Raw genomic sequence first — 24922 nt, forward strand, 5'->3', positions numbered from 1 at the left:
TCATTGAACTTTCACCAGGTCAATTAGCTGTTTCAGGATAGAAGAATTTTTTAGGAGCCTTTTATGTTAATTGTTGAAGACATGGTAAAACAAGCTGTATTTTTTTCAGGGAGGGGATATCTTTTTTTTTTTTTTATAGGCCAAATGTCATTTGTAGTTCTACTTTGAAAAAAAAAATTATTTAGTTTCTTTTTTCTTTTTTTTATAAACAGTGTGAAGAAAACACAAACCTTCAGGATTCTAGTCGCTACCTCAGACTTCCCTTTTCCAAGGCCAGTCTCCTTGGGACCAATAATCAAGCAATAAAGGCCACTAAAGAGTCCTTTTGGATCACATCTTTCCTCTGTTCCACTAAACTCACACAGAATGGTAGGTGGGTTTTTTGAAAGCTATTTATTCCAGTGAATTTGTAAATGACATTTCCAAATAAACACTGAAATATTGAAGAATTTTGCACTAGAAAATCTGGTTGCTCCTTTTGTCTGTGCCTTTTCTAATAAGATGGAAACAACTGGGACTCAATGATCCATTGGGTGTATACAATTTAAGAATGGCTCTAAAATTAGCTTACCATTGGAAACCAAATGTATAATCCTTAGAATAAGTCATCAAAACCCAGCTGCTTCAAAACAAGAGAGAACAAACAAAGGAGGCATCACCTTAATCTGCTGTTTTATGGTTCTTTATCCGGTGCTTATTGCTGGCTTCTGAAGAAAAGGCTGGTTTTCTTTAATTAGATGGATATTGCTTTTCTGTTCTAACATTACTTTTTATGTCATTGATTGTTCAGCAAGTTATGATTAATTTTTAAGCAAGCCCATCTTCTTGGTAGATCATTATGGAAACAATGTCTATACTCAAGCAGGTAAATGAATTTTATTTTTGAGCTTTTGATGTCTGGCTTCCATCTCAAATGGCAGACTAATAAGGCAGATTCATTATGTTGATAAAACAACCCGCATATTATAAGATATAGTTTCTTAAAAAATACTCCTGTGTGTAAGTATTGGTGTTTTTCCTTTTATCCTTTTCCTGTTCCATGATCCATTGTTTATAATAAAAGAGGTTTATCTGTTTGGCAGGGTGGAGGATGAAACATAATGCTACAGTATTGAGCAACTTCAAATTGCCTTTCCATTTCAGTGCAGAATATTGGTTTACAAATTGAATTCTCAATAGTTTTCTACATTTGTTATTCATTTCTCTCCAAATCTGCTGCATGAAAAGTGTCTTCTGTCTGTCTGTCTCTCTCAAATCGTCTGTAATTTACAATTTCTAGAGCTGCCCAGAGCCCTAAGAATTGATGTGTTACATGACCCTGTCTGTCAGAGGAACAACTCGAATACAGGTCTTGCTAACTCCAAGGCTGAGCAAGGCTGATCTAAGATGCCATGATGCCTTTCAGGGTCTATTACCAATTAACTAAAATCTCCATTGGTGCAACTTTGTAAATAAGTGCAAAACATTTACCATCACTCATGAATTTTTATGAGGGCCATCAGTCTGCCCCTGTGAAGGTTATAGAGTGAATCACCCTTTTATCTACTTCATACATCAAAGGATATCTGTTCATCTCAGGCAAATTAAGCATGTGGCTGTCCCTTAGGCTGAGATGGCATTTAATTAGATTGCACACTTCTCCCAGTAAAGAGTTATAAAGTACCTCTAACCTCATACATATTGGTGATTTTTAGAAATACCTTCACCAATAATCAACTCTCTACTATAAAAGATGGAGGACTATATATGATTATTTCTACAATGAGAATATTAATGGTAGTATTTTAGATAGATACTGAGCACCAGGGGCTGATAATTAACAGCTGTATTTTATAAGAGGAAAACAATATTTAAAAGGAGATATAAACGTAATATAGGATAGGTGGAATTAAAGTATTGGATGTCTGCCTCTGCTGAAGGCTGAGTCAATTTTTAATATAATATTTTTAGTACAATTGAAACCTTACAAATGTTAAATTATCATTTTTGACCTTAATTAAACTTGCCCATTTAAGAGGACAACCAACTGAAAAAACAGGAAATGAGTCATATATTTTGACTGGAAGGGGGAAGGGAGGTGATCTTCCAGAATGTATACCTCGATGCCATTATCTGTTTCATTTAATGCCATTTAAATGATAAGAATAGGAATAATGTTAACATGAAACAATTTCACATTTAATACTACTATGTTTGGGAAATAAATGAATCTTATTTACAGCATTAAACTCCAAACAGACATCTTATTAAACATTTATCATGTCACTGCACTAGGTAATGGGGAGAAAGATACCTGAAATATGGACTGCAGATGCTTACATTCTCATCAAGGGGATGGTGGAATGATGTGAATGAATGAATGAAGGAATGAATGAAAAAGCATTCCGTGTTCATGCTTTCCATGTTCAAATCACTATGCTCAGCACTGGGGATATAAATCAAAAATTAAGACAGACATTACTCTCAAGGAAGGGAAGGGAGAAGGAGGGAATAAACATTTATATAGCGCCTACTATATGTTGGATAAGAGTGCTACAAATATCACTTCATTTGTTCTCAAGGAGGTCATGTTCTAATGGGGAAGACTCTGCATAGAAGTTTTCGGCTGTAAATCAGATCAGTGTCCTGATCCTGAGGGTGCAAATGGCAATACATCATCTTTGATGTGATTTCTACAGATAAAATCAGAGTTTTCTGATGTAGAACCATTTCACAGTGCCAGGGACTTTAAACGCAAAAACATTCTTTTCTGGGCCTTCAGTAGTTATGGCACCTACAGTTGCCAGATCACATCTCCATGGAAGTTGCTTCCTTGGATGGTGAATATAGCTGCTGGAATAGAAACAGGATAATATTTCTTTTCGGGGGGAAGTAGGAGTGAGGACAGAGATGCTGCTACTCCCAGGGCTTTTGGGTATGCCTTCCATCACTGGCAATTAGTTAGCATTTGGTGTTGATAAGGGAGAGGAAGCTAGAGTCCTTCTCCATAGTGATTGCTATCATCAGTAATGGCTTTGGGGCTCAGGATGGAAGTGGAGAAAGTGGTTTGGAGGGCACCGCCATTTGTAAGGCTTTTCGGTTCAGGATCCTCAACTGTCTTCCTCATGATCCAAGGGCAGGTGGTTGTTGTTGGTAGTGATTTCTCTGGCTTATGCTGCCTTCTGTCTTTTCTTCAGGGTACTCTGCTACTTTAGCTAGGTTGGCTTACTTAGGCCTACAGGTAGGAAGTGGTCGGCAGTTGGTAAGGATAGTTAGCCCATTTTCCTCATGAATTGGTTGCCCAGATGATTTTTACAGGAATTGGACTGTCAACAGAACCAGTGGTCTGAGTTGGCTTACTTAGGCCTACAGGTAGGAAGTGGTCGGCAGTTGGTAAGGATAGTTAGCCCATTTTCCTCATGAATTGGTTGCCCAGATGATTTTTACAGGAATTGGACTGTCAACAGAACCAGTGGTCTGAGTTGGGGAGAGGATCTTGTCACTTCCAGGGTTTTAAGGCTGGCTTATCTACCTTTTGGTAAGAGTTGATCAGCATGTACACAAATAACTATTATGCAAATTAAGACAGAAGTACATGCTCTTAGTCATGCAGATTTTCCAATAAATGTAATAGCTTGGCGCTATTATGGAAAGCTTAGTGATGTTTCAAGATCCATGGAAGTATGCTAGATGTGGTTTCTGTTCTTCCAGCAAGAAGAATAGTTAACATCTTTATACCAGTTACATGTTTGCAATGCACATTACATACGTTATCTCATTTGATCTATATCATAGCTTTCTGAGATCAGTACTACTACTATCCCAATTTTATAAATGAGGCTAAGAGAGGTTAAAGTGACTTGTCCCAGGTCACATAGCTCATAAGTGTCTGGTGTTGAATATGAGTTCAGATCTTCCTAATTCCAAGGCCAATACTCTATCCAGTATGCCACCTGGTTGCCTTGATTATAAATGAAGATTGAGAGCAAGGACCACATCATAATTTTGTTTTGTTTTCTGTGCTGTCCAGTATGTATTGCAATGAAAGTATTAATGTTGATTGAATTGAACTGATGAATTTCTGTTGGAGTGGTAGATCATGACATCTAGTTCACAGATATCTTGTGACAGAGTCACTGAAGTAGAGATCATGGATTTTTGAATATTGGCTTAGGTGCAAGTCTCATTACAGTCTGCACGTGCCATGTAAAATAACATTTTTAAAAAACATCACTTGAGTGAACATTCCATTAGTGTCCTGCTTCATTGTGATGTGGCAGAAAGAGACCCGAGTTCATGTCATAGGCCTTACACTTGCTGAGTTTCCTTTCCTTATCTGTAAACAGAAGGAACTAGACTAGATTATTTTCTTTTAAAAAAAATCTTTTTTATTTTCTATTTATCAAACAAATATTTTTAACATACAAAGAACAGAAAAGCTGTGCGCTTTTTTGATATATAAGTGTTTTAGTGTATACTAAGTTTAGCATGGTAGGAACAAAACTGCCCTGTTGGTATCCCTTCATTAATTTGCTTCTGTATTTTTTAAAAAATGTCTTATTGATCCTTTTTTCTTCTTGCATCACTATCATTATCCTCTATTTTTCCCTTTTGTCCCTCCCTCTGGTCCCAGAAGATGATTTTCTTTGTTGCTTTTTTTTTCCTGTTTTTAGAGACTGTGAATTTATGATCATTATAAATGGCTTTTTAGGCATCCCTGGATGCACTTACCACTTTTGACATTTGATTACATCTCGGTAAGGGACAATCACACTTTAGTCTTTCTACTCCTCCCTCCAGTGTTACCCTTATAACCATCGTAATCAACAAGTATTTATTAAGTGCTATGTGCCAGGCACTGACTGGCCCATTCCCCACCTATATGGAACATCCTTCCACAGAGTGTCTGAGCTGTCCAGGACAGTCCTTGATTGATGAATAAGAGGTATTGGTAATACACACAAGGCACAGATGAAAAAGAAAAGAGAGATAGTAGTTGAGAGCGACAGACTAAGGAAAGGTAGAGTAAAGGGATATGACCATGTAGAATGACTCTTTTGTAACAGTATTCTTGGAAGCCAAAAGTTGGGTCAAGTGTAAAAGGTACCATGAAGGGAATGGAAGGAGACAGCACAGTAGTGGAAAAACAAAGGGTCTGCTTTTGTAGCTTTAGCGCTCTTGCATATTATGGAAATATAAAATATTCAAAATATGATTACTTACTTATAAGGAAGATTTTAGGTCAAAATCCCAGGATTGTTCATTCAGACATGCATATTAAAAATATAGCTCAAATACTTTGGAGTTACAGAAAACTCATCTCTTCTTTAAAATACAGTAATTTAGGAAATGAATATGTTTGCCCAATTCTTTGTTATCCCTGGGGGACTTTTTCCTCTCCTCCTCTGTGAGAGTGTCAGATTTGTAGATTTTCAACTCAATGTGAAGTTGTTCATGTTTTTCTATGTTTTTCTACCAAACTGCTTGAGATCATGGCTATTTTCTGTGACCTCTCTGAGATATTTGTTTTTCATTCTTTCTGTTCACTACATGTAATTTCCTACTTAATCTTAAGTACTCCAGGTTTTTTTCCCCTTTTCTTAGTGTTGTCATTCTGGCTGTCAAGGAGTCCCCATTAGATTTCTCCTGAAACAAATGCTCTGAAGTAATTTCTCACTTATATGTAGGTTTTATTTTTGAATCCTAGCAATCCTAGGATTTTTGAATCCTGCTCTGTGAACCTTCCTGTTCATTCAGTTTTACTGAATGCTAAAATGGTTTCCTCCCCTCTCATGTTGATCAAAAGGTCAGTCAGTCATACTGTGGTATTTCCATATCTCTACTGCACTCTGTGCATTTATATTAAATCTCAGATATGTTGTGGGTATGTGTGTGTGCACACATGCATATGTATTGTGCCTGTGTGTTTTAAACTGCTAGCTTCATGTTATCAATCACCAGGTTGCCTTGCTACCACCAGAGAGGGCCAGAAGATCAGGGAAAAAATTATTCACTCGATGAATGAAGGAAATGTAGCAACAGAATGGCCTGGACCTGCTTTAGTCTAGCTTTCCAAATACTGACTCATTCACGCAGGCAAGGCTAGAACTTTTCCTACTACCTACACAAATACAGGTGTTTGATTGGTGAATATATGTGCCCGTGGATATGAGGACCTTTCCCACTAAATGACATCGGTTACTTGGATCTTGCTGCAAAGCACCTGATCCTAAAAAGGGGATGTGTTAACTGACTTCTAGGTAGACTTGACAACATTGTTACATGAGTTTCTGTGTTTTGGTTGGGGCTTGTTTGGGATTTCAGGTTATTAACAGTTGAGTGTTTCCCTTGAATAGGCTAAGATCTCCTGTGACTACTTATCTTCCTTTTATTTTTTGTATAGGAGATATGCTTGATCTTCTAAAATGGAGAACTCATCCAGACAAGATAACAGGCTGCCTCTCCAAAATAAAAGAAATTGATGGCTCAGAGATAGTAAAGGTAAACTCTCCCCTCCGCGATCTCTGCCCCCCCCACTTTTGAAAAAATTCAAAGAAAAAATCTGTGAAAAGGATATGGAGGGGACATAAAAGAACAAAATGACATTTTATGAATTTTATTTTTATCTGCAAAACAGTTTCTGCAAGATACTCTGGATACCTTATTTGGAATTTTAGATGAAAATTCTCAAAAATATGGGTCAAAGGTGTTTGATTCTTTGGTGAGTATAAATTTTTCCTTAATTGCATATTAATCATTTTGCCTCTCAGTCTTGACTGTTATAAAAGCATTTCGGAAGGATGAAATTAAGAGGATATTGGTTCAATTACAGGTAACAAAAGGACCTTGATTTGCATCAATTTAATAAAGCTCAATTTTCTTTTAGGTTCACATAATAAACTTACTGCAAGATAGCAAATTTCATCATTTCAAACCTGTAATGGACACCTACATTGAAAGTCATTTCGCTGGGGCGCTTGCATACAGGTAAGGTCTTTTATCTTTTCATTGGCTTGAAACCTTTTTTCAGTCCTTCCAAGCAACAAGCTACGGATATAAATTTAAATTTATTTATTTAAAATAAATTTAAAAGGTAGCATAAGAAGAAATGATGGACCACACATGTAACATTCCCAGAGTCTGAGTCTAATGTAAAACAACAATAAACATGAAAAAATCTGATTGCATTTTATTTAAAGTCTCAATGAAAAAAATAACTTCCCAAATTATAGTCTTAAAATTAGTATGAAACTAAAGCTTTGAAGATTTTTCTCTTTTAATTTTTAGTTCATCGCCTTACAATCTAAGGTAGCTAACTGTTTTTCCTCCTTGACTATGAGAAATTATACTTATTTTCAGTTTTAAAATATTGACTAACTTCTAGAGGAAAAACAAACTTTTCTGTCACATCTGCTAAAGTAAATTAGATAGCTGTGAGGAGGCTATTTCTTACTCCTTCTCATTCAGTTAGAAGTTACAGCACAATAAAAAAATGCCAAGGAAAAGTTGTGTCTTGGCCAACCTCTACCCTTCACTATCCCAATTGGTAATCGCTATCAAGTAGCAAATGCCGCCTTCAGTGCCTAGCATAGTCCTTTACCTGCAAATTGCTAGACTGGGTTGAGTGCTACCTTAAAGATCATCTAGGCTGAACCTTCCCCATTTTACAGATGAGGAAACTGCCACTGTGAAAGATGACATGATTAACCTGAGGCACACTACTAATGTAGAAATCTGGGACCCAAATCTAGGACTTTTGACTCTCAGTACAATGTTTATTTGACTTTTAATACAATTTAAAGCTTTAATTTCAGTGGTGTTGTCCTTCAGTTGATTTTTTAGTTATGTCCAACTCTTGGTGTCCCCATTTGGGGTTTTCTTGGCAGAGATACTAAAGGGGTTTGTTATTTCTTTCACCAGATCATTTTGCAGAAGAGGAATTAAGGCAGATAAGGTTAAATGCCTTGCCCAGAGACACACAGCTAGGAAGTGTCTGAGACCAGATTTGAATTTGGGTCGATGAGTTTTCCTGACTTCAGGCCTGGCACTCTGGCACATGTACATTACCTAAGAGATTTGCACCAAAGCCAAAATTCTTAATGCTCTAGCATTTGCTTTACCCATCCTACTAGGTGGATAATTGTAAATTAGAAGGCATTGTCTTCTACTCAGAATTTGAAATTCATCAGTTCAGCTGGAAAGGAGAAAGGAAAAAAGGAAAGAACATAGGAATGAAGGAGATGGGGAGAGGTAGTAAAGTAGCAAGGAAAAGAAGGAAGGGGAAAAATGTAGGGAGGGAGTGGACTTTAGCCTGACCTTCTTAGCTCTACAGCTAGAAGACATGCACCTATATGACCTGGATTTTACCTGTTACTTTCCAATTTGTTCAGTATATATATATATTCTACTACTTTAAATTATGCATCAAAACAACATTGAGACTGTTTTGTTTTTACTGTTCTACCTTATGGGGGGATACAGCATATTTTTGCTTCCCAGAAGAAATAGTACACATTGCAAATGGGAACACTGTGAATGACACATGGGTACCTTTGGTTCGGCCATTTCCTGGCTTATGTGTTGAGATTTGCCCCTCTAATCTTTACATTAGGTGAGTTAGTTTTGTGTCTAATTGAATCTGTGGGCAATGACTTGCTCCACTGTCAGTGTGATTTTATGCCCAGTATGAAATGCAACAGCATCAGGAAGAGGTCAGTGGTGTTCTCACAGCTCGACTGTCCTGCCTAAGCACAAATTGGAATTGGAATTTAGAGAGCAGGAGTGTAATTACCTACATTTCAGATTGGCTAGGGAGGTAGTGGGCCAATCATTCCTAACCAGACAAATAAGTACCATGGAATCTTATAAGACTGTGAGTGGTCAAAGCTCCCTGGAATAGCTTGTCTTAAAAATAGCCCCTTCAGCACCTGTCTGCCCTATGGGCATCTTCATTTATTCACTCCTCACTGCGAGGGAAGAGATTGACTTTTTGAATGACTGTGTGACCTATGTGTTCTCTTGAGACTAGAGCAGCTGTGTTGATCAAGCAGAAAGAGCACTGAATTTGGGGTCAAAGGACCCAGGATCAAATCCTGGCTCTTCTGCCTTACTCTGTGTTACTTTTTGAAAGTCTCTGAAATAACCTGGGCCACCATTTTTTCATGTATAAAATGAAAGATTTGGTCTAACAGCCTCTAAGGTTCCTTCTTTCTCTAAATCTGTAATCCTGTGACCACTCCAGCTCAAGGTGAAAAGACTGATTTGGGAGATCTTAATAAAACAGAATTATGTCTTTGGCTAAAGTTGTATCTTTGGACAACACATTTCGATTCTGTGGAAATTATTCTCTGTGCACTATTAGAATTCTGTGATAATGAGTAAGCGTATTCTTTGGCATCAAGTCCAACATCTGTCATAAAGCCATAGAGGAAATAAATGCATTTGGGAAAAATTTTGTCTTCTATACTGTGCCTCATCTTACATAGACATATGCATACTCAATGCCTCTAGAGTTCATTGTTCACCCCACACAATTTCTAGGGTGCATCTCTTTTTCAGGAATGTATCCTAAGACTGGACCAGATATTATAAGACTTTCTATCAAGTTTTTCTTCCAGAAGATATCCCCTTAATAGTTAAATTGAACTGAAATTCATGCTCCTAAGGTACCTAATGGGCCCTCTCAGTAAACAGGAAAGTGTATGGCCTGGGGGTATAATGAAAGGCTTCATGGAGTAATTGTAAATTGAGCCAAACTGTAAAGGATGGGTAAAATTTTATCAGATTTAGACATGAAGAAAGCTTTACAGGAATAGGAAATGAAGTGAGCCCAAGTTTGAAGGCAGAGAACAAAAGGTATGAGTGACTCTTTACTATCTAATTCAATTTGATATACATTCATTAATTCATTTCTATATGGCAGGCACTGTGGAAGACATTACAAAACAAAAATGGGAAACTCAAGATGCTTACAGTACTGCTGCGTACAACATGTACACAAATAAATTTAAGTTAAAGGAAGGAGAAAAATCTTAACAGGCAGATCAGGAAAGACTTTCAAACAGGAGGGAATGAGCTGGTCCCTAAAGGAAACTAAGTTGCTAAGAAGCAGAAGTGAGGAGGAAAAGTATTCCAGTTATGGGAAACAGCCTATTCAGAAGCACAGAGATGGGAGGTAGACACCTGAGTTTGGTCAATAGCCAATTTGTCTGGAATACATGATACGAAGGGAAGCTTTTTGAAATAGCTCTGTGAAGGTTGGAGACAGTTGGTAGACAGTTTTAATTCAAAACAGAGGCATTGATATTTTATCCCAGATGTTCCAGGGAACCATTGAAAATTCTTGGGCTGATGGGTAACAGTGAGTCCTCTGCTTCAGGAAAACTTTGGCAGTGATAGATTGGAGAGGGGAGAAACTGAAAGGAAAGAAACCAGTTAGACCATTGTAATAAACCAAGAGAGAAATGAGGGGAGCTGAACTCAGTAGTGGCAGTGTTGAAAGATGGTAATGGATTGAAGTAATGATGTGGAGGTAGAATTGACAAGTGATTGGATATTGGTATGAGTGAAACGAAAAAAAGTAAAGAATGACTTTTAGGTTAGGAACCTGGTTGGCAAGAAGAATGGCAGTATCCTTAAGAGAAATATAGAAGTTTGAAGGCTGTATGTATGGATTGAGGAGTTTGAGGATTATGTTTCCAAGAAGAGGGGAGGACAGAGCTCAAGAAAAAATAGAAGAGTTAGTCTTGGCAAGAAACTGAAGCAAAGGGATAGGAAGTAGAGTGATATAGAATGGTTTTAAGGTGTAGATCAAGGGCAAAGGAAGTGCTCATGATAGAAAGACCCTCTCTTTTATTGGTAAAATGGGAGGCAAAGTCTTTCTCCTAAGAGAGAACAGGGGAGGGTTGTTCCGGGGGTTTGCAGAGGGAATAGAAAGTTTGGATAACCAGAATAGGAAGTGTTATAGAAAGTCACTCAAGAAAGAAAGAAAATGATTATTGCATCAGTGAGGGCCCAATTGAGATTAAACTGGAGATTATTCTGAGGATGAAGAACAGGAGGAATAAAATATTTAAGGCAAGAGATTATGGTCCATGAGAGGAATTTCAGAATTCTGCATCATGGAGGTAGTGTTATTATTATGGGTCATAGTTAGATAAAAAGTTTGATCATCCCTGTGGGGTGGGTGAGATGGATTAAAGATATAGACCGTGGGAGTTGAGAAGACTGATCAGTCAGGTTGTTAAAGCGTATATCAACATATGTAAATTTAAGTCTAAGTCAGAAGTGTTGAGGAAGAGAGGAAAATGGAGTCGCTTTGAGAAGAGAGAGAAAATAACCTGAAGGTCAATAGATAAATGTAGCAAGGATCTATTCTGAATAATATAGACAGTGGAGACCTCAAAGGTGGGGAGTTTGCTAAAGAATGGCAAGAAAAGGTTAGTGTGGAATTGGCAGTGAAGACCAAGAATATATTTGGTACTAGTTTGTTGACCTGGGGTGGGGATGAGGCAGAGAAGAGAGCAGTAGTGTCCCGTGTGGAAGGGATTGACTGGGGATGTAGGTAGGTCAGGAGAGGGCCAGTTTTCCATGAATACTATGAGATGGAAAATGTGGACAGAGGGAAATGTGTTATTCATAGATGAGAGGGGTCCAACTAGAGTAGTGAGACTGAGGAATAGAGAACAGGGAGTCTGGAGAGATGAATTTGAGATAGAGGGACCTGACTGAGTAGTAACTGAGGAAGCTTTGGCACATGGTGACTTCAAATCACAGGGATTAAAGGAAGAAGAGGTGGGACTTTGCTAGTCATATGTTGAATAAAAGAGCAGATGACTGAGCATTCTACCCTCGGACCTTGAGGTTATGGCAGAAAAGATCAGGTTTGTGTTTTTTTTCTTCTTGTCTCATATTGACAGGAAAAGAAAGTTGTGTCAGCAAGAAGACTGGTTGGTAAATCCCTGGTGATTACATTCCTAGGGTATGACTTTACTCACACTCAATGCCAGTTCTTTATTTTATTCCAAAATGGCAGTTTAACCCCTAGGCTCCTCCCAGCCCCACAACATTTAGTATGGGTTCCCCACAGGATGGCTACCTTATATTGAAGGTACTATTACATCCCTAAAACTGTAGCTTATGAACCCTCACTGATGTTTTTACCTTTAATAGGCAGCCAGAGGGCATAGTTGGCTTAAAGAAATGTTTTTACTGAAAAGGCATAGTAATAAAAGTAGCATGAAAATATTTTCCCCATAAATCTGGGGTATACCCTTTCACAAATACACCCCACATGAATCAGAAAAATGATCACAGGTAAAGACCATAAGGAGAGAGGACCACCCATATGTAGGGAATATGTATGACCATGGTCAAGATACCCTCCATGTGAAAGATGTACTTGGCTCTTCAGTCACTGGTATATGGGACCTTAGTCCTGGATAGGGTCCTAGCAACAAGAGTCCTGGGATCTCAGTCCTCCAAGATTATAAGGTTAATTGTTTTTTGTTAGTTTATTTTTGCTTTTCCCAAATGACTCAATGAAGTAGAAAAATAGGCAGTCCTTCCACCTGTGGGAACAGGTTCCTTAGCAAGGAAGATACCAAATTCAACCCCTGAGCACTTAGTGATAATGAAGGGCTTGTACATTATTGGAGTGATACAAGGCAGAGTAATTGCAGCAACCATGTGGTTTAGAGCACAAAGGCTTCAAAAATCTGTCCACAAGAATGGCCAGGGGTCGGGAGTGTTAGAGGTTTGGTCCTCTCATTTTTATAAATTAGGGAACGAGTCCAGAGAGGTCAATGACTTGGCTAAGGTTGAACAGGTGCCAGAGTTGGGAATCAAATTGAAGTCCTTGGTAAACAAATCTAGCATTCCTTCCACTGTCCTATGGGACTATAAATGTTTTGAAAGCAGTATTTAAAAAAGAAAATTTAAATTAATGACATAAAGAAAGTGCAGGAGGAAAAAACAAAAGCTAAGATAGAGTTTTTCCTTCCTGGCTTTAGAAGAAATGATGATGTTGCAAAGTTAGGCAGGGGAAATTGAGGTTATTACTCATTGGCAACATGACAGATCTAAAATTAAGGGTCTATTAAGGCCTATGATCATCCACAGTCATCAATTAGTGACATTCCTGACAAGAAAAAAAGGCTTCCAATAGTCACAGTAGGTATTTAATTTGGGTATTTGATTTTTACATTGATTATTAATTATTATGAGAATTAGGAAAAAATATCCATGCACTGCATATTTCCCCTCTATTTTTAGAGATCTTATAAAAGTTCTTAAGTGGTATGTGGACAGAATAACAGAAGCGGAACGACAGGAACATATCCAGGAAGTTCTAAAGGTAAATACAGTGCAACTAACAAATGCCCCAAAGAATTTTTCCCTTGGTGCAAAAGGACTGGTGGTGATAGATTAGTAAAGTTCTTGCTCATGGCATTTAATTTGGGGATTTTGAAATTATGGCTCCCCCAGAAAGTTAAAAAATTAAAATCTTCTTTGAGCTTTTATTTCTTCCCACTTTTCCCAGAATCTACTGATTATTTTGGATTAGTGGGAAGGAAGAACATAAAAAAAGTGGTGATGCCCACATACCATACAGAGGCATATTAAGAGTTTATTTCTTTAATCATGACACCAACCTCCTTCGATGGAACCATATTGAAATTATTAGACTCAGAATTTTCACATCCAGTAGGATGAATTTGTGACGAGAAAGAAGATCTGTGATTATCAACCATTCCATTGGAATGTCTGGATATAAACTCACACAGCTCACTTACTAATTCTGCGCCTTAGGTTTTTGTGTTTTTTTTTTTTTTGCAACTAAAACTGCAAAAGACAACTCCTTACTCAGAGGTATGTTGGAAACGTCCTCCCCCCCTTTTTTTAAAATAAAGAAATACAATCTTAAAATCTTTGTGGTTATCTAAAGAATGATATTCCAAATTAAAACAAGGTAGTATTCCTAGTCATGTTGTACTGTCTGATATTAGAAGATAAGGTCAAAGGGCATTAACATTTTTTAAAGTCATTATTGCACAACATTACTAAATTACTTTAGGAGTATTGAACAGAGTCCAAAACTTAAGTTAACTAAAAATGCAATGAGGACAAAATCATTGACAGAAGGTTAACTTCTCTGTTAAATATATTCCAGACTAATGTTCATGTTATCTTGTCCCTTTTGATGTTTCATATTCCCGAATAAAATTCAATTGAAGAAATTGGTTTTTCTAATAATAATAGCTGACATTTGCTTAGAACTTTAAAATTTACAAAGTGCTTTTTGTATATCAATTCATTTGAGTCTCAGAGCAGCCTTGTGAAGTCAATACTGCAGCTTTTCTCTCCATTTTATCAATGAGGAAATAGTGAGTGAGAGAGGTGAATGTGCGTTCCAGAAGGGAGAGCTGAACCATTCCATAGTCAGCATTCTCTTTGCTCTGCCAGGCTGAATCATATAGCCTTTCTGATAATCCTCCTTTTTTCATCTTGTGAGGGTGTTGGGGAAAGTCCTTCCTGAAATGAAAAAGTTCAAAATATCTATTGGGCCTTAATTTTTAAAACAAGTGTTGATAAATGTCCACTCTCTTCTTTCATTTGAAAAAAACTCTTTTGAATGGTCTCTTGGGGAGTGGGATCTGTGCCATTTGTTAAAGTGCCTGGGTTTCCTTTTGATGTATGTGAGTTTTTTTTCTCTCAAATTTAGGCACAGGAATATATCTTTAAGTATATAGTTCAATCTCGAAGGCTGTTTTCTCTTGCCACTGGTGGACAAAATGAAGAAGAATTCCGATGCTGCATTCAGGAGCTCCTAATGTCAGTACGGTTCTTCCTTTCCCAGGAAAGCAAAGGGTCTGGAGCTTTATCTCAGTCACAGGTAATTTTTGTTAACTGCTGAATAGGGGAGAAGTTGTTTGCAGTTTATTTTTACAAAGCAACATAATTGAATTTCAGTTTATAGCTTCACCCGTCATGATTTAAAATAGTTTTTTTTTATTCCATCAGCCCTAAATAGCAGAACTTGAGTTCTTTATTTGCAGCTTTTTCCTACCTGAATTGAAAAGATATTGATTTGTATCAGGACCATTTCCAGTTGCCAGAAAGAATATTGGTGGCTGGACAACCTATTCCCATCATAATTATGGAAGGAATTTCATTAGAGCCAATATGGTTTTGATTATCTTCCTAAAACCCCAAACTGCTTTTTTTCATCTCTTGAATTCCAGCCCCGATTACATGGCTGAGGGCCAAACTGCATGTTGTGGTACTTACACGTTCCCTAACTATCCTGGGGCAGATTAAAATGACTGCTGCAGCTGCCCTGATGTCAAACTTAGGGCTAACGGAGAAGGTACCGGGCCTCAGGGCATAGTGCAGGAGTCACTGGGTGGTACAGCCAGCTGAGGAATGAAGATCTGATTAAATAGAGATTTGGAGTTTTGGGCCCCACCCTCCAATCAGGAGGCAGAGACAGTAGGAGCTCTACCTCCCCCACCCCCAGTAAGTTAATGGGGGCACATTATAGCTTTAAAATCTGTTCTTCTAGGTTATCTGTAAACTGGTGATAAGTTGGAGAGCGTAATGTGCCATTAAGTGTACTTAAATTGTTACCCACTTACATCATGTTTCTGGACTTTTTTAGAGGCTTCCTTAACTAGCTCTGAAATTAAGGAAGCCAGTTTGATGAAGTATAATAATGCCTTAAGTTTGGATAGGGCTATATGGTGTTCTAAGTGCTTTCAGATGTATCATTATCTCATTTCATCATCATAACAAACTCTTCAGGGAGGTAGGCCAAGTACCAGGTATTAAGACGTTAATATAGTTATCCCTTCCACATCAGAGAGGTTAGAGGGACAGTGCTCCCATGATCTGAAAAACCCGTGTAAAATTTTTTGGCCCTCCCTACCAGAGAAGAAGTTTGAATTATTATGGTATTAAAAGATAAAATATGTTAATATTATACAATCCTATACATATGTTTTCTGCATTTCTGAGTTTCTAAACTTTTTCTATGATGTCTGTTGGCTTTTGCATGTCTGGGGCTTCCACAAAACTCCCCCCCAAAATTCTCATTTAATCTATGTCAGCCTGTGATATATGGAAACCTCTATGAGGGAAGTTGTTATGTGGAAGGGATAATTCTAGTGACTTATTCAAGGTCATACCTCTAGTCAGTGGCACTGCTGAAAATAGAAGTCATCTCTCCTGCCTTCTGGTTTGGTGCTCTTTCTACAACCCAGTGCTGCGCTCTTCTGAGGCTGGGTTTTCCCCAGACTATTCTACCACTCTCAGTGAATTTCCAAAATGTCCCAGTTGCTACACTTAAGAAAATAAACAATAGATAATTTTATCTTTTCCTTTTAAGGTACCGTACCTACACTTTCTCTAATCATCTCGTCCCTTCCCCCCTTCATTTCAAAATACTTAAGATAATCCCTCAGAACACTGAGATTTTAAAACTCATTTCACATGGTAATTTGAGGTTAATTTTAATTCTTTTTCCTTCCTCTTTTTTTTTAAAGGCTGTGTTCCTGAGCTCTTTCCCAGCAGTGTATTCTGAGCTGTTGAAACTCTTTGATGTTCGTGAGGTAGCCAACTTAGTGCATGATACTCTGGGCAGTCTGCCCACAATCATGCATGTGGATGATTCCCTTCAAGCTGTGAAGCTTCAGTGTATTGGAAAAACAGTGGAAAGCCAGCTCTATACTAACCCTGGTAGGATGATAATTCTCTTGGGTGAAACAGACTCTCTAGAAAACTTACCGTGTCTTGCATTCACAGGTCAGCAGAATCTATGGAAACATTCTGATAACCCCAGTTCATAAGAGCATCATCGGTGTGGAATATTGAAGCTAAATTATTTTTTATCCATGCTAAAAGCATGACTAGTAGTATTCCTGTTTCCAGAAAGAATAAACCATAATGATGACATCACTAAACACACTGTTATATTCTGAGTCTGTGTGGCAAACTTGCGTACTTGTGTTTAAAATTTCATTTTTAACCTTAAGTAAGGCATGAAATAAGAATTTTTTTTTCAAAACTTATGGAAAAAAGAATAGGAAACTGGTGTAATAAAGAACATCCATAAAACATAGAGAAAGAAAATGAATAGGGATTTTTTTTTGTTTCATTTCTTCCAAAATCAACTTTTTGGGGCTAGTTCTATGAAAATAGTCCATTTCCTAGGAAGGGGGATTTTTTGTTAAGGAAGTTTGGGATCCTGGATATCCACCGTGTTTCTTTTGTATCAATTTAACCATTTTGATTAGTATGGCATATTGCTGGAACAGTTACACAATTAATCACTATCATCTTTTGAGGATGAGTTGAGCTTTTGCTATTTTGTAGACTGAGTGCCAATGAGATGCTAGGGACTGTTGAGTGCTCCATGTGTGACCATGTAACAAAAGCGGGTTTGACACACAGGATGGCTCAGCAGGTTGGTAAGTGGATGAACAGAGCTAAAGAGGTATATAAAAGCAGCACTTTTGAAGAAAGAAAATGTGAAAGATGATTTCTGAAACAGTTCCAGGAATGTTTTTCTAGTCCACTAAGACATTATAATAGTTCATCTTGAGACCAAAATAACATTAAACCAAGAAATTTGTCCTAGTGACTTCCAGAGTATGCACAACAAAGCACCTACTATGGGCAAAATGTTAGGCCCCAGTAAAGATTTTTTTTCCTTAAGAGGTAGCCAGTACACAATCCTTATCCTCAGAGGGCTTGTTGTCTGGTAATACAAACAACCTCAGCGTGAGGTTGTTATCACTTAAATTTGGTGGGGGGGAGGTAGTTTCCTTTATATGTAATAGCCTTGCTCTAGAGATCAAAAAAAATATATATATATATATTTTTTTTAACTTGGTGTGTATTAAGTTTCAGATATCCTAAGTCCTCTTGGAGAGGATAAAGGTTTCCTAAATGGGGCAGGAATAAAATGAATTATAGACTAGAAATGCAGAATGAGATACACATTCTCACATGTGGTCAGTATGTTGAGTTTTTTTTCCTCCTGGATCATACATATTCATTACAAGGGAGGGCTTCATTCAGAGGGGTGGAGGGAAAGGGAAAGGAATAAACTGTTAATCACCTACTACGGGCCAGCCACTATGCTAGATGCTTTACAAATATTATCTAATTTGATCCTCATACTAATTGTAGGAGGTATGTGTTGTTATTTTCCCCATTTTACAGAGGAGGAAATAGGGTAGGCTGTTGGGGAACAGTAGATTGATTAGCAGACAAAAACAGTATCAACAAGATTTATTTTTTAAAACAACTGCACAGAAGAAAAATAATATAATATGGAACAGAAATAAGTTAGAGCATAGTTATTACCACTTTCTTAGATTTTATATAATATATGTGATATATGTGACTCTGTCTCTCTCCATAGATATAAACATACACATTTAAAAAAAATATATAACACCTTTTTCATGTTCATCATATATGGAAATGTTGGCATTTGTTGATTTCTAATTTCATAGTAAGAGAGAAAATTATTTTAAAAACAAATAATCTAGAGAAGAAGCCAGTGAGAAAAGATTCCATTGGAACAGATAGATATATCAATTCTTTAATTTAGTAAATGGAAGAGTGAAACAGAGATGAGACTCTTCCACAGAAGCAACACAAGAATGCAATCTTCTCTTAGAGAGTGAACTGGTGTCTCTCTGATGAAACAGCAGAAGTTTATATTCTGTGGATAGGTCCTTGCAAGTAAGAAGAATCCAAGTAAAACCTCCAGGAAGGGAGAAATAGGGGTTGGTGGTTCCGTACTGATCATATTAGAGCTGGAATAGTTAATCAGGATCATAGAATTACAGCTATAAGGGAGCTCAGAAAAAATGAAGGGCTGATTACAGAGACAGTGTCAAAGAACAAGACTTAGTTTTGTAGAACAATAATTTATTATGCCAGAGTGATGAGTTGAGCCCTTAGCTAGGGTCAGAAAATGAATTTCAGGAAGACCAAAAAGAATGTTCTTGGCAGAAGACCTGAGCTGATCAAGAGTGCTGAAATTGATCAAAATTTGACATGTAAAATGTCAAAAGGAGATAATGTGAGGAACAACATGTATAATAACGGAGAACCATGGTTGTGGGTGATAGGCCTAATAATTCTCAGGTAAAAATAAATGGAAAAACAGCCAGGAACAAATGCTTATGGTCTCAGATATCTGTCCTATTATGACAGTTTTATAATTTGTATTAGCAAGATATGATTCATATCTTCCATCTGGCTGAACATTCTGTAGTAAACTTATATAAAAATATTTTTTAGGTCTGTCTTTTTCCCCAACCAAATGATCTCCATCATGCTTCTGCTCTTAGGGTCATGGATTTCCAGAGAGGTACAAACTTGAAAAAAAATCAACTATATGGGTTCAGAATGAGGGAAACGTTAATACTTTATAATTCAACCAAACTGCCCTTCTCTCTGGTCCTTACACATGGTATTGTGTTTTCAGTGCCAACACTAATGCCTGTGCATGGAATATATACTTACTTCTCACCTTTACTTCTTAGAATCCCATACTTTCTTTAAGATAGACTTAAATACCATTTCCCACTTGGTATCCCAAAAGTCTTAGTGCAGTTTAAAGTTTTGCTTTAAATGTGTGCCCACACACACAACTGTACAAAAATGTACATATACAAAATCTTATATATACATATATACACACATATTTACATACAATAGCAATAAAATATAAGTTCCTTGAGAGCAGAAATTGTCTTTTTTTCTTAATCTTTGTGTCCCCAGTAATTAACACAGTGCCTGGCATGTAGATTGCTATGTAACAGTCCATGAGAAATATTTAGTAATTTTAGTTACATGCAAATGAAATATGATCAAATAGCATGAGATGAACCTCCCCCCCCCCAAAATAGAATGATGATATAATTTCAGCCCGCCTGAGTTGTGAAGGGAAGGTGGTAGTCTCCATGTTGTTGTGTAAAAGAGAGAGTAGATTTATTCTGCTTGACACCTTCAGGGAAAAAGTAGAATTAATGTGTAGAAGTTAGAAAGAAGCAAAATTTATCTCAAATAAGTAGGAAAGAAGTAGTTGAGTGAGTAGTGGATTAAGGTTGGAGTCAAGGAAACCTGAGTTCAAGTCCTTTCTCTGAAGTGTTTCAGAAAGGTTGTTGATCTACTTTGGCAATAAGTTTCCACATTAGGAATGAAATTATGTACATGGTTAAATAGATGAAAATATTTGGTGCTGATAATGACGAACTTACTAAAAGTTAAAATTGGCCAAAAATTGAATAGGCTGCTTTGGGGGATAGTGAATTTCCTCACATAGAAGTTTTCAAGTGGGGAGAGGGGTAACTGTAATGGGGATTTGTGCTAATGAGTAGGGATTGGATTAGATGATGTCAAAGGTCCCCTTTCCACTTTGAGTGTAGTTGCCTGGTAAACAGATAATTAATGCAAAGGGAGGTTAGATTATCTTGTGGGACACTTCACCTTGGCTACTATAGAGACTAATTAATTCCCTTACTCTACTATTAGATGCCATCAGGTAGCATAGTGGATAGAGTTCTGGAACTCGAGTTAAGAAGACCTGAGTTCAAATCCAGTAGAAACTCGGTCAAGTTTCTACTCTGCTATCTTGACTCCACTTCCCTGCAGGCTCCGTTTTCCCTTTTAAAGGTTCACTGAGTCATCTTCTCTTTCTACTCAGGAGCCAGTAAAGGAATCCTATCACTTTAATGCTAAGTCATACATGACCAGAATCAGCAGTCTTCATCACACCCAAAGTGCCTGACCACTGAATTCACACATGCTCAGTCACTTATTAGATTAAGTCACTTAACCTCTATGTCTCGTTTCTCATTTGTAAAAGAGATAATCATATATAATATATAATAATAAAATAACATGATGATTGTAAAGTGTTGCAAATCTTAATGCACTATATAAATGTTGTTATTATGGCTTTAGAATTTTAGAGCTGGTCACCCAACCTCCTCATTTTACAAAAAAAACCCCAAAAAACAAAAACGAGACCTGCAATTAAACAACTTTCCCATGGTTACACAGGTAATGATAAGGGGGCCCAAATTTTCAGGTGTCGAATCCAGGATTACCACACTGCCTCTCTTACAATATAGCAGAATGCCTCATTCCACCAGCTCCAGTCACTTTCTCCCCTGTTCAATACTGGACAACCTCCCTTACCATTTTCAATATTATTTCTAAGTCAGCAAAACCTCCTTATAACATCATCTCATGATTTACCTGTTACAATTAAATTATAGCTTAGCTCATGTCAGCTATACTTCACACTGATAGTTTGCTGATTAGGTTTTAAAGAGGCATCCTAAACTCACAGGACAGGTCTTAGCAAGACACCTTAAGATTGTCGTTCATATTTGGCCATCTTTTTTAAAGTTTACTTTCTTTGGTGCATGATTAGTCTTATTCATTTCATTTGAATCTTGTTAATTTCAGCTGTATAAAAGGCACTAAAAAGCATTGTGTAGATTTTGATTTTTGTCCAAATTTCCAATCATCTTTGCTGCCATTTCTTCCTGTGCTCTAAAAGAGATAAGTAGGTATTTGTGGATGATTTCAGAATTTATGGGAATTTTATCTCTCTTCTTTGAGATAAATCTGGGGGGTACTGGCTGCGCATGAGAGAAGGCCAGGGAAGCCTTGGGTACCCAGATAAAGAGCTCCAAAACCTAATGTAGGGATCTTGAAGTTAATCTGCAGCATTTACAGGCTTTAAGGAGGAGATTGGCAGGGTCAGCCTGGTGACTTGACAGCTTTGGTAGTAGCAGTCAGAAGATATTGGATGATAGCAATTGGTTAGAAGTGTGGGTGGGGAGATGATCAAGGAGGAGGTTATGATAACCCAGCCATGAAATGATAAGGGCCTGAAACAGGGCAATAATGTTTGAAATAGCAAAGACGCAGATATCAAATTCACAGCCTCTGCAAGATCAGTCTGTTTTTACTATGATTTTCACATTTATTTCTGTTTTGTTTGCGCTATTTGATGCTTGGCAATTTACTTTAGCAGCTATCTGCAGGTGCTGTAGCAGTGAAGCTATTTTCTTGTTAAGTAAAAGTCCTGTGTGTCTGTTCAGCTTCTGGATAATTGTGTTATCAAGCTAATACACAGAAGTAGACATAAGGATTCACACTATACATACTAAACATATGCTATTGATAAGAAGCTTGCATTAAAAAAACTTCGCAAAACCCAAAAGGTCATATAAGTTTGGGGTTTTTTTTTTGATCTTCTCAATGGGGAAAAATTTCTTAAGAAAATATAAAAAGGGTTTTATTATTTTGCACCAATAAAGCCTCCAGTCCTTGTTACCAGGTTGTGCAGCTTTCTTTGATACTGCGGTAAATTTGTAAAGGTTATGTTGAAAGTATATTCCAGAATTACTTCTCATAAATTAATGGGCTCCCCTGATTCTGTGCCATAACATGCCAGAAGGATGTTTGGTGGGTGGTATCTATTATTCTGGCAACAGCTTTGAAGATAAAGGCTTACTGCATTTGATGGGTGCTCAGTAGCTTTTCTTTCTGAGAACTGTAGTTAAGGGGCAATTTATATTGATTTTTATTGCAGCAAGAGCTACATACAGAGTTTTGTTTGTATTTCCAAAATGGATTGGGTTTAAAACTTTGCTTCTAATCAGATGTAAGCTAAAGAGACTGAGGGGTCTTAAAGCAGTCAAGCCAGGTACGCTGCAGTTGCTTCCTGCATGTTGTCAAGTGTGATGGCTAGGGATAATATTAAGTTACAATGATGTAATATTTTAAAGTGTAAATTGGCAAACATTTTTCATATTTGCTGTAGAATGTAACAAAGCACAGAGAGGATGCTGTGCAATTATAATGACCGGGTTTGGATTTAAAAAAAAGTGTTGAAGATGTACCTTCTACCTTTTATTGCAGTCAGGGTGAGGGGGTAGGGATTGCACATACTGTCAAACACAGGTGATTTGTTTATTTTGCTGAATTTTATTTCTCATTCTTTTTAAATTTTTCTTTGAAAGGATGGCTGGCTAGGTGGGGAGGGTATATGTAGAAACAAATAAGGTGTTAAAGACAAAAGATAATTTAAAATGTTTGTGTGTACATACATACATACATATGTGTGTGTCTATATGTGTATATATATATATACATATATATATATATCTTTGCATGAGTGAGAATGTAGGAGTATTAAAGAATGCACAGATATTTTCTGGTAGTCCAACAATAATCTTTAACTAAAATCAGTCAAGTTTTGACTTTGCAAACTCCTCTTATTTCCTCTGCATACTTTCTCCTTATCACCAATCCCTTTCATATCAAACTAACCTGTATTGGAGTAGACTCTGCCATGTTGGGAAAACTCTTACTTAAGCGTTGCCATGTTATCTCCAAGTAGCAGAATCTTGAGAGCATTTGCCAAAAACTTATCTCAAGTCCAAGTTCCTGGATTATTTTAAGGACTTTCCCACAAAATAGCAAAAATGTTGTCAAACTCACATGTTAGCCCTGATGCCTGAACTGAATTAAGTAGTTTTGCAGATATATGTGTGTGTGTGTGTGTGTGTGTACTCTAAATTATATTCCATTTTTTTCCTTGGAGAAGACAAAATAGCCAAAATAAAAGTAGACTATCCAATGTCATTTCTGAGTCTGTACACAGAATCAAGTCAGTGTTATGCTTTTTCATAAATTGGTTCATTTATATCTTACTATGGTTCTCCTTATGTTCCCCTGTGAACTGAAAGTGACCCTAGGTTCTTGAAAGATATGTCAGCAGAAAAAAAACCTTGGCAAATCATAGTTAGCTCAAAAGACTTCCAGTTTCAGCCCAATGACAGGTTGCTACCAAAGGACCAGCCTAGCTGAGTTAGAAAAGGCCCATCCCTAGAAAGGTAGACACCATGGGATGAATTATTTTGAAAAAAGGCAACTGATGCAGGCCATTTACTTAGGGATGGAGAGACGATGAGAATCGTCAGTGGAAGGTCTGTGTCAACTGGTGAATGATGATTCCATTTGGAATAATAATTCTCAAAGCAATTTTATGCAGGCTTCCTGATCCTACTTATCATAGTTGTAAAAAATACTGTTCAGTATAAAAGAGCATAAACCTTAGACTTACCATGTTTTGGGGCAGGGAGAAGGAGAAAAGAATACTCATCTCTCTAGCAGTGTGATATGTTAAGCTGCAGTGTGATATGTTAAGCTGCAGTGTGGTATATTAAGCAGAAGTGTGAAATTTACCTCCCAGGTGTCAGTCAAAACTTCCAAATGTAGTTGAGAATTATTCAACTAAACAAATAAAAGCACAATAGAACATATATTAATCTGTGGTGTTCTAAGTCAACATGTAACTGGCATTTCTATTTGAGTTCAACACCACTGGTATAGTGCAAAAAACATCAAACTCCTGATCTTGGCTTTAGCCCCTGTTCTTCCATTTACAAACCATGTGAACTTCATCAGTTGCCTCTCTGAGCTAGTTTGTTCAACTGTAAAATGAAGGTTATGACATTTGGGCTACTCTGACAGGGTTGTTGTGAGAATGGTGTAAAGACTGAATAATTTCATTGCCTTAAGAAAGTCACTATCTCTGAAGGCCTCAGTTTCCTTACTTCCAAAGTGATGGGACTGGATTGGAGATGATCTCTAATGTCCCTTTGGTGTCTGACATTTATGAAAAGCCTTTCTATGAAGATAATGTCTGTGGAAGCATTTGAAAGCATTTTTCCTTTGTAGGGGGAAGCCAATAGTGTTAACATTCTTATGAGAGTATCCCATTTTCAGAATATTTTCCTCACAATCCCTTTGTAATTGCATGTGTCTTGGCTGGGTTTACTATTGTACATGTGGTACATAAAAAGAATGGGGGCCGTTTCCAGTCATCCTCATCTGTATCTTG

The 24922-nt window shown here is 37.2% G+C and overlaps 1 protein-coding gene across 7 annotated transcripts in view; it reads left to right on the plus strand.

Annotated features, from left to right (window-relative positions):
• Window positions 1–24922, plus strand: part of DOCK4 (dedicator of cytokinesis 4) — a 537022-nt gene that overhangs the window by 367237 nt on the left and 144863 nt on the right. For all 7 annotated transcript variants that reach the window (XM_072653018.1, XM_072653019.1, XM_072653025.1 and 4 more), the window contains 7 exons: window positions 213–369; window positions 6383–6480; window positions 6617–6700; window positions 6866–6966; window positions 13252–13333; window positions 14702–14872; window positions 16521–16713. In XM_072653018.1, coding sequence (XP_072509119.1) covers window positions 213–369; window positions 6383–6480; window positions 6617–6700; window positions 6866–6966; window positions 13252–13333; window positions 14702–14872; window positions 16521–16713 — 886 coding nt within the window. The remainder of the gene's footprint in view (window positions 1–212; window positions 370–6382; window positions 6481–6616; window positions 6701–6865; window positions 6967–13251; window positions 13334–14701; window positions 14873–16520; window positions 16714–24922) is intronic.

The sequence above is a fragment of the Notamacropus eugenii genome, chromosome 3, assembly GCF_028372415.1.
Source record: "Notamacropus eugenii isolate mMacEug1 chromosome 3, mMacEug1.pri_v2, whole genome shotgun sequence".
Lineage (NCBI taxonomy): Eukaryota > Metazoa > Chordata > Mammalia > Diprotodontia > Macropodidae > Notamacropus > Notamacropus eugenii.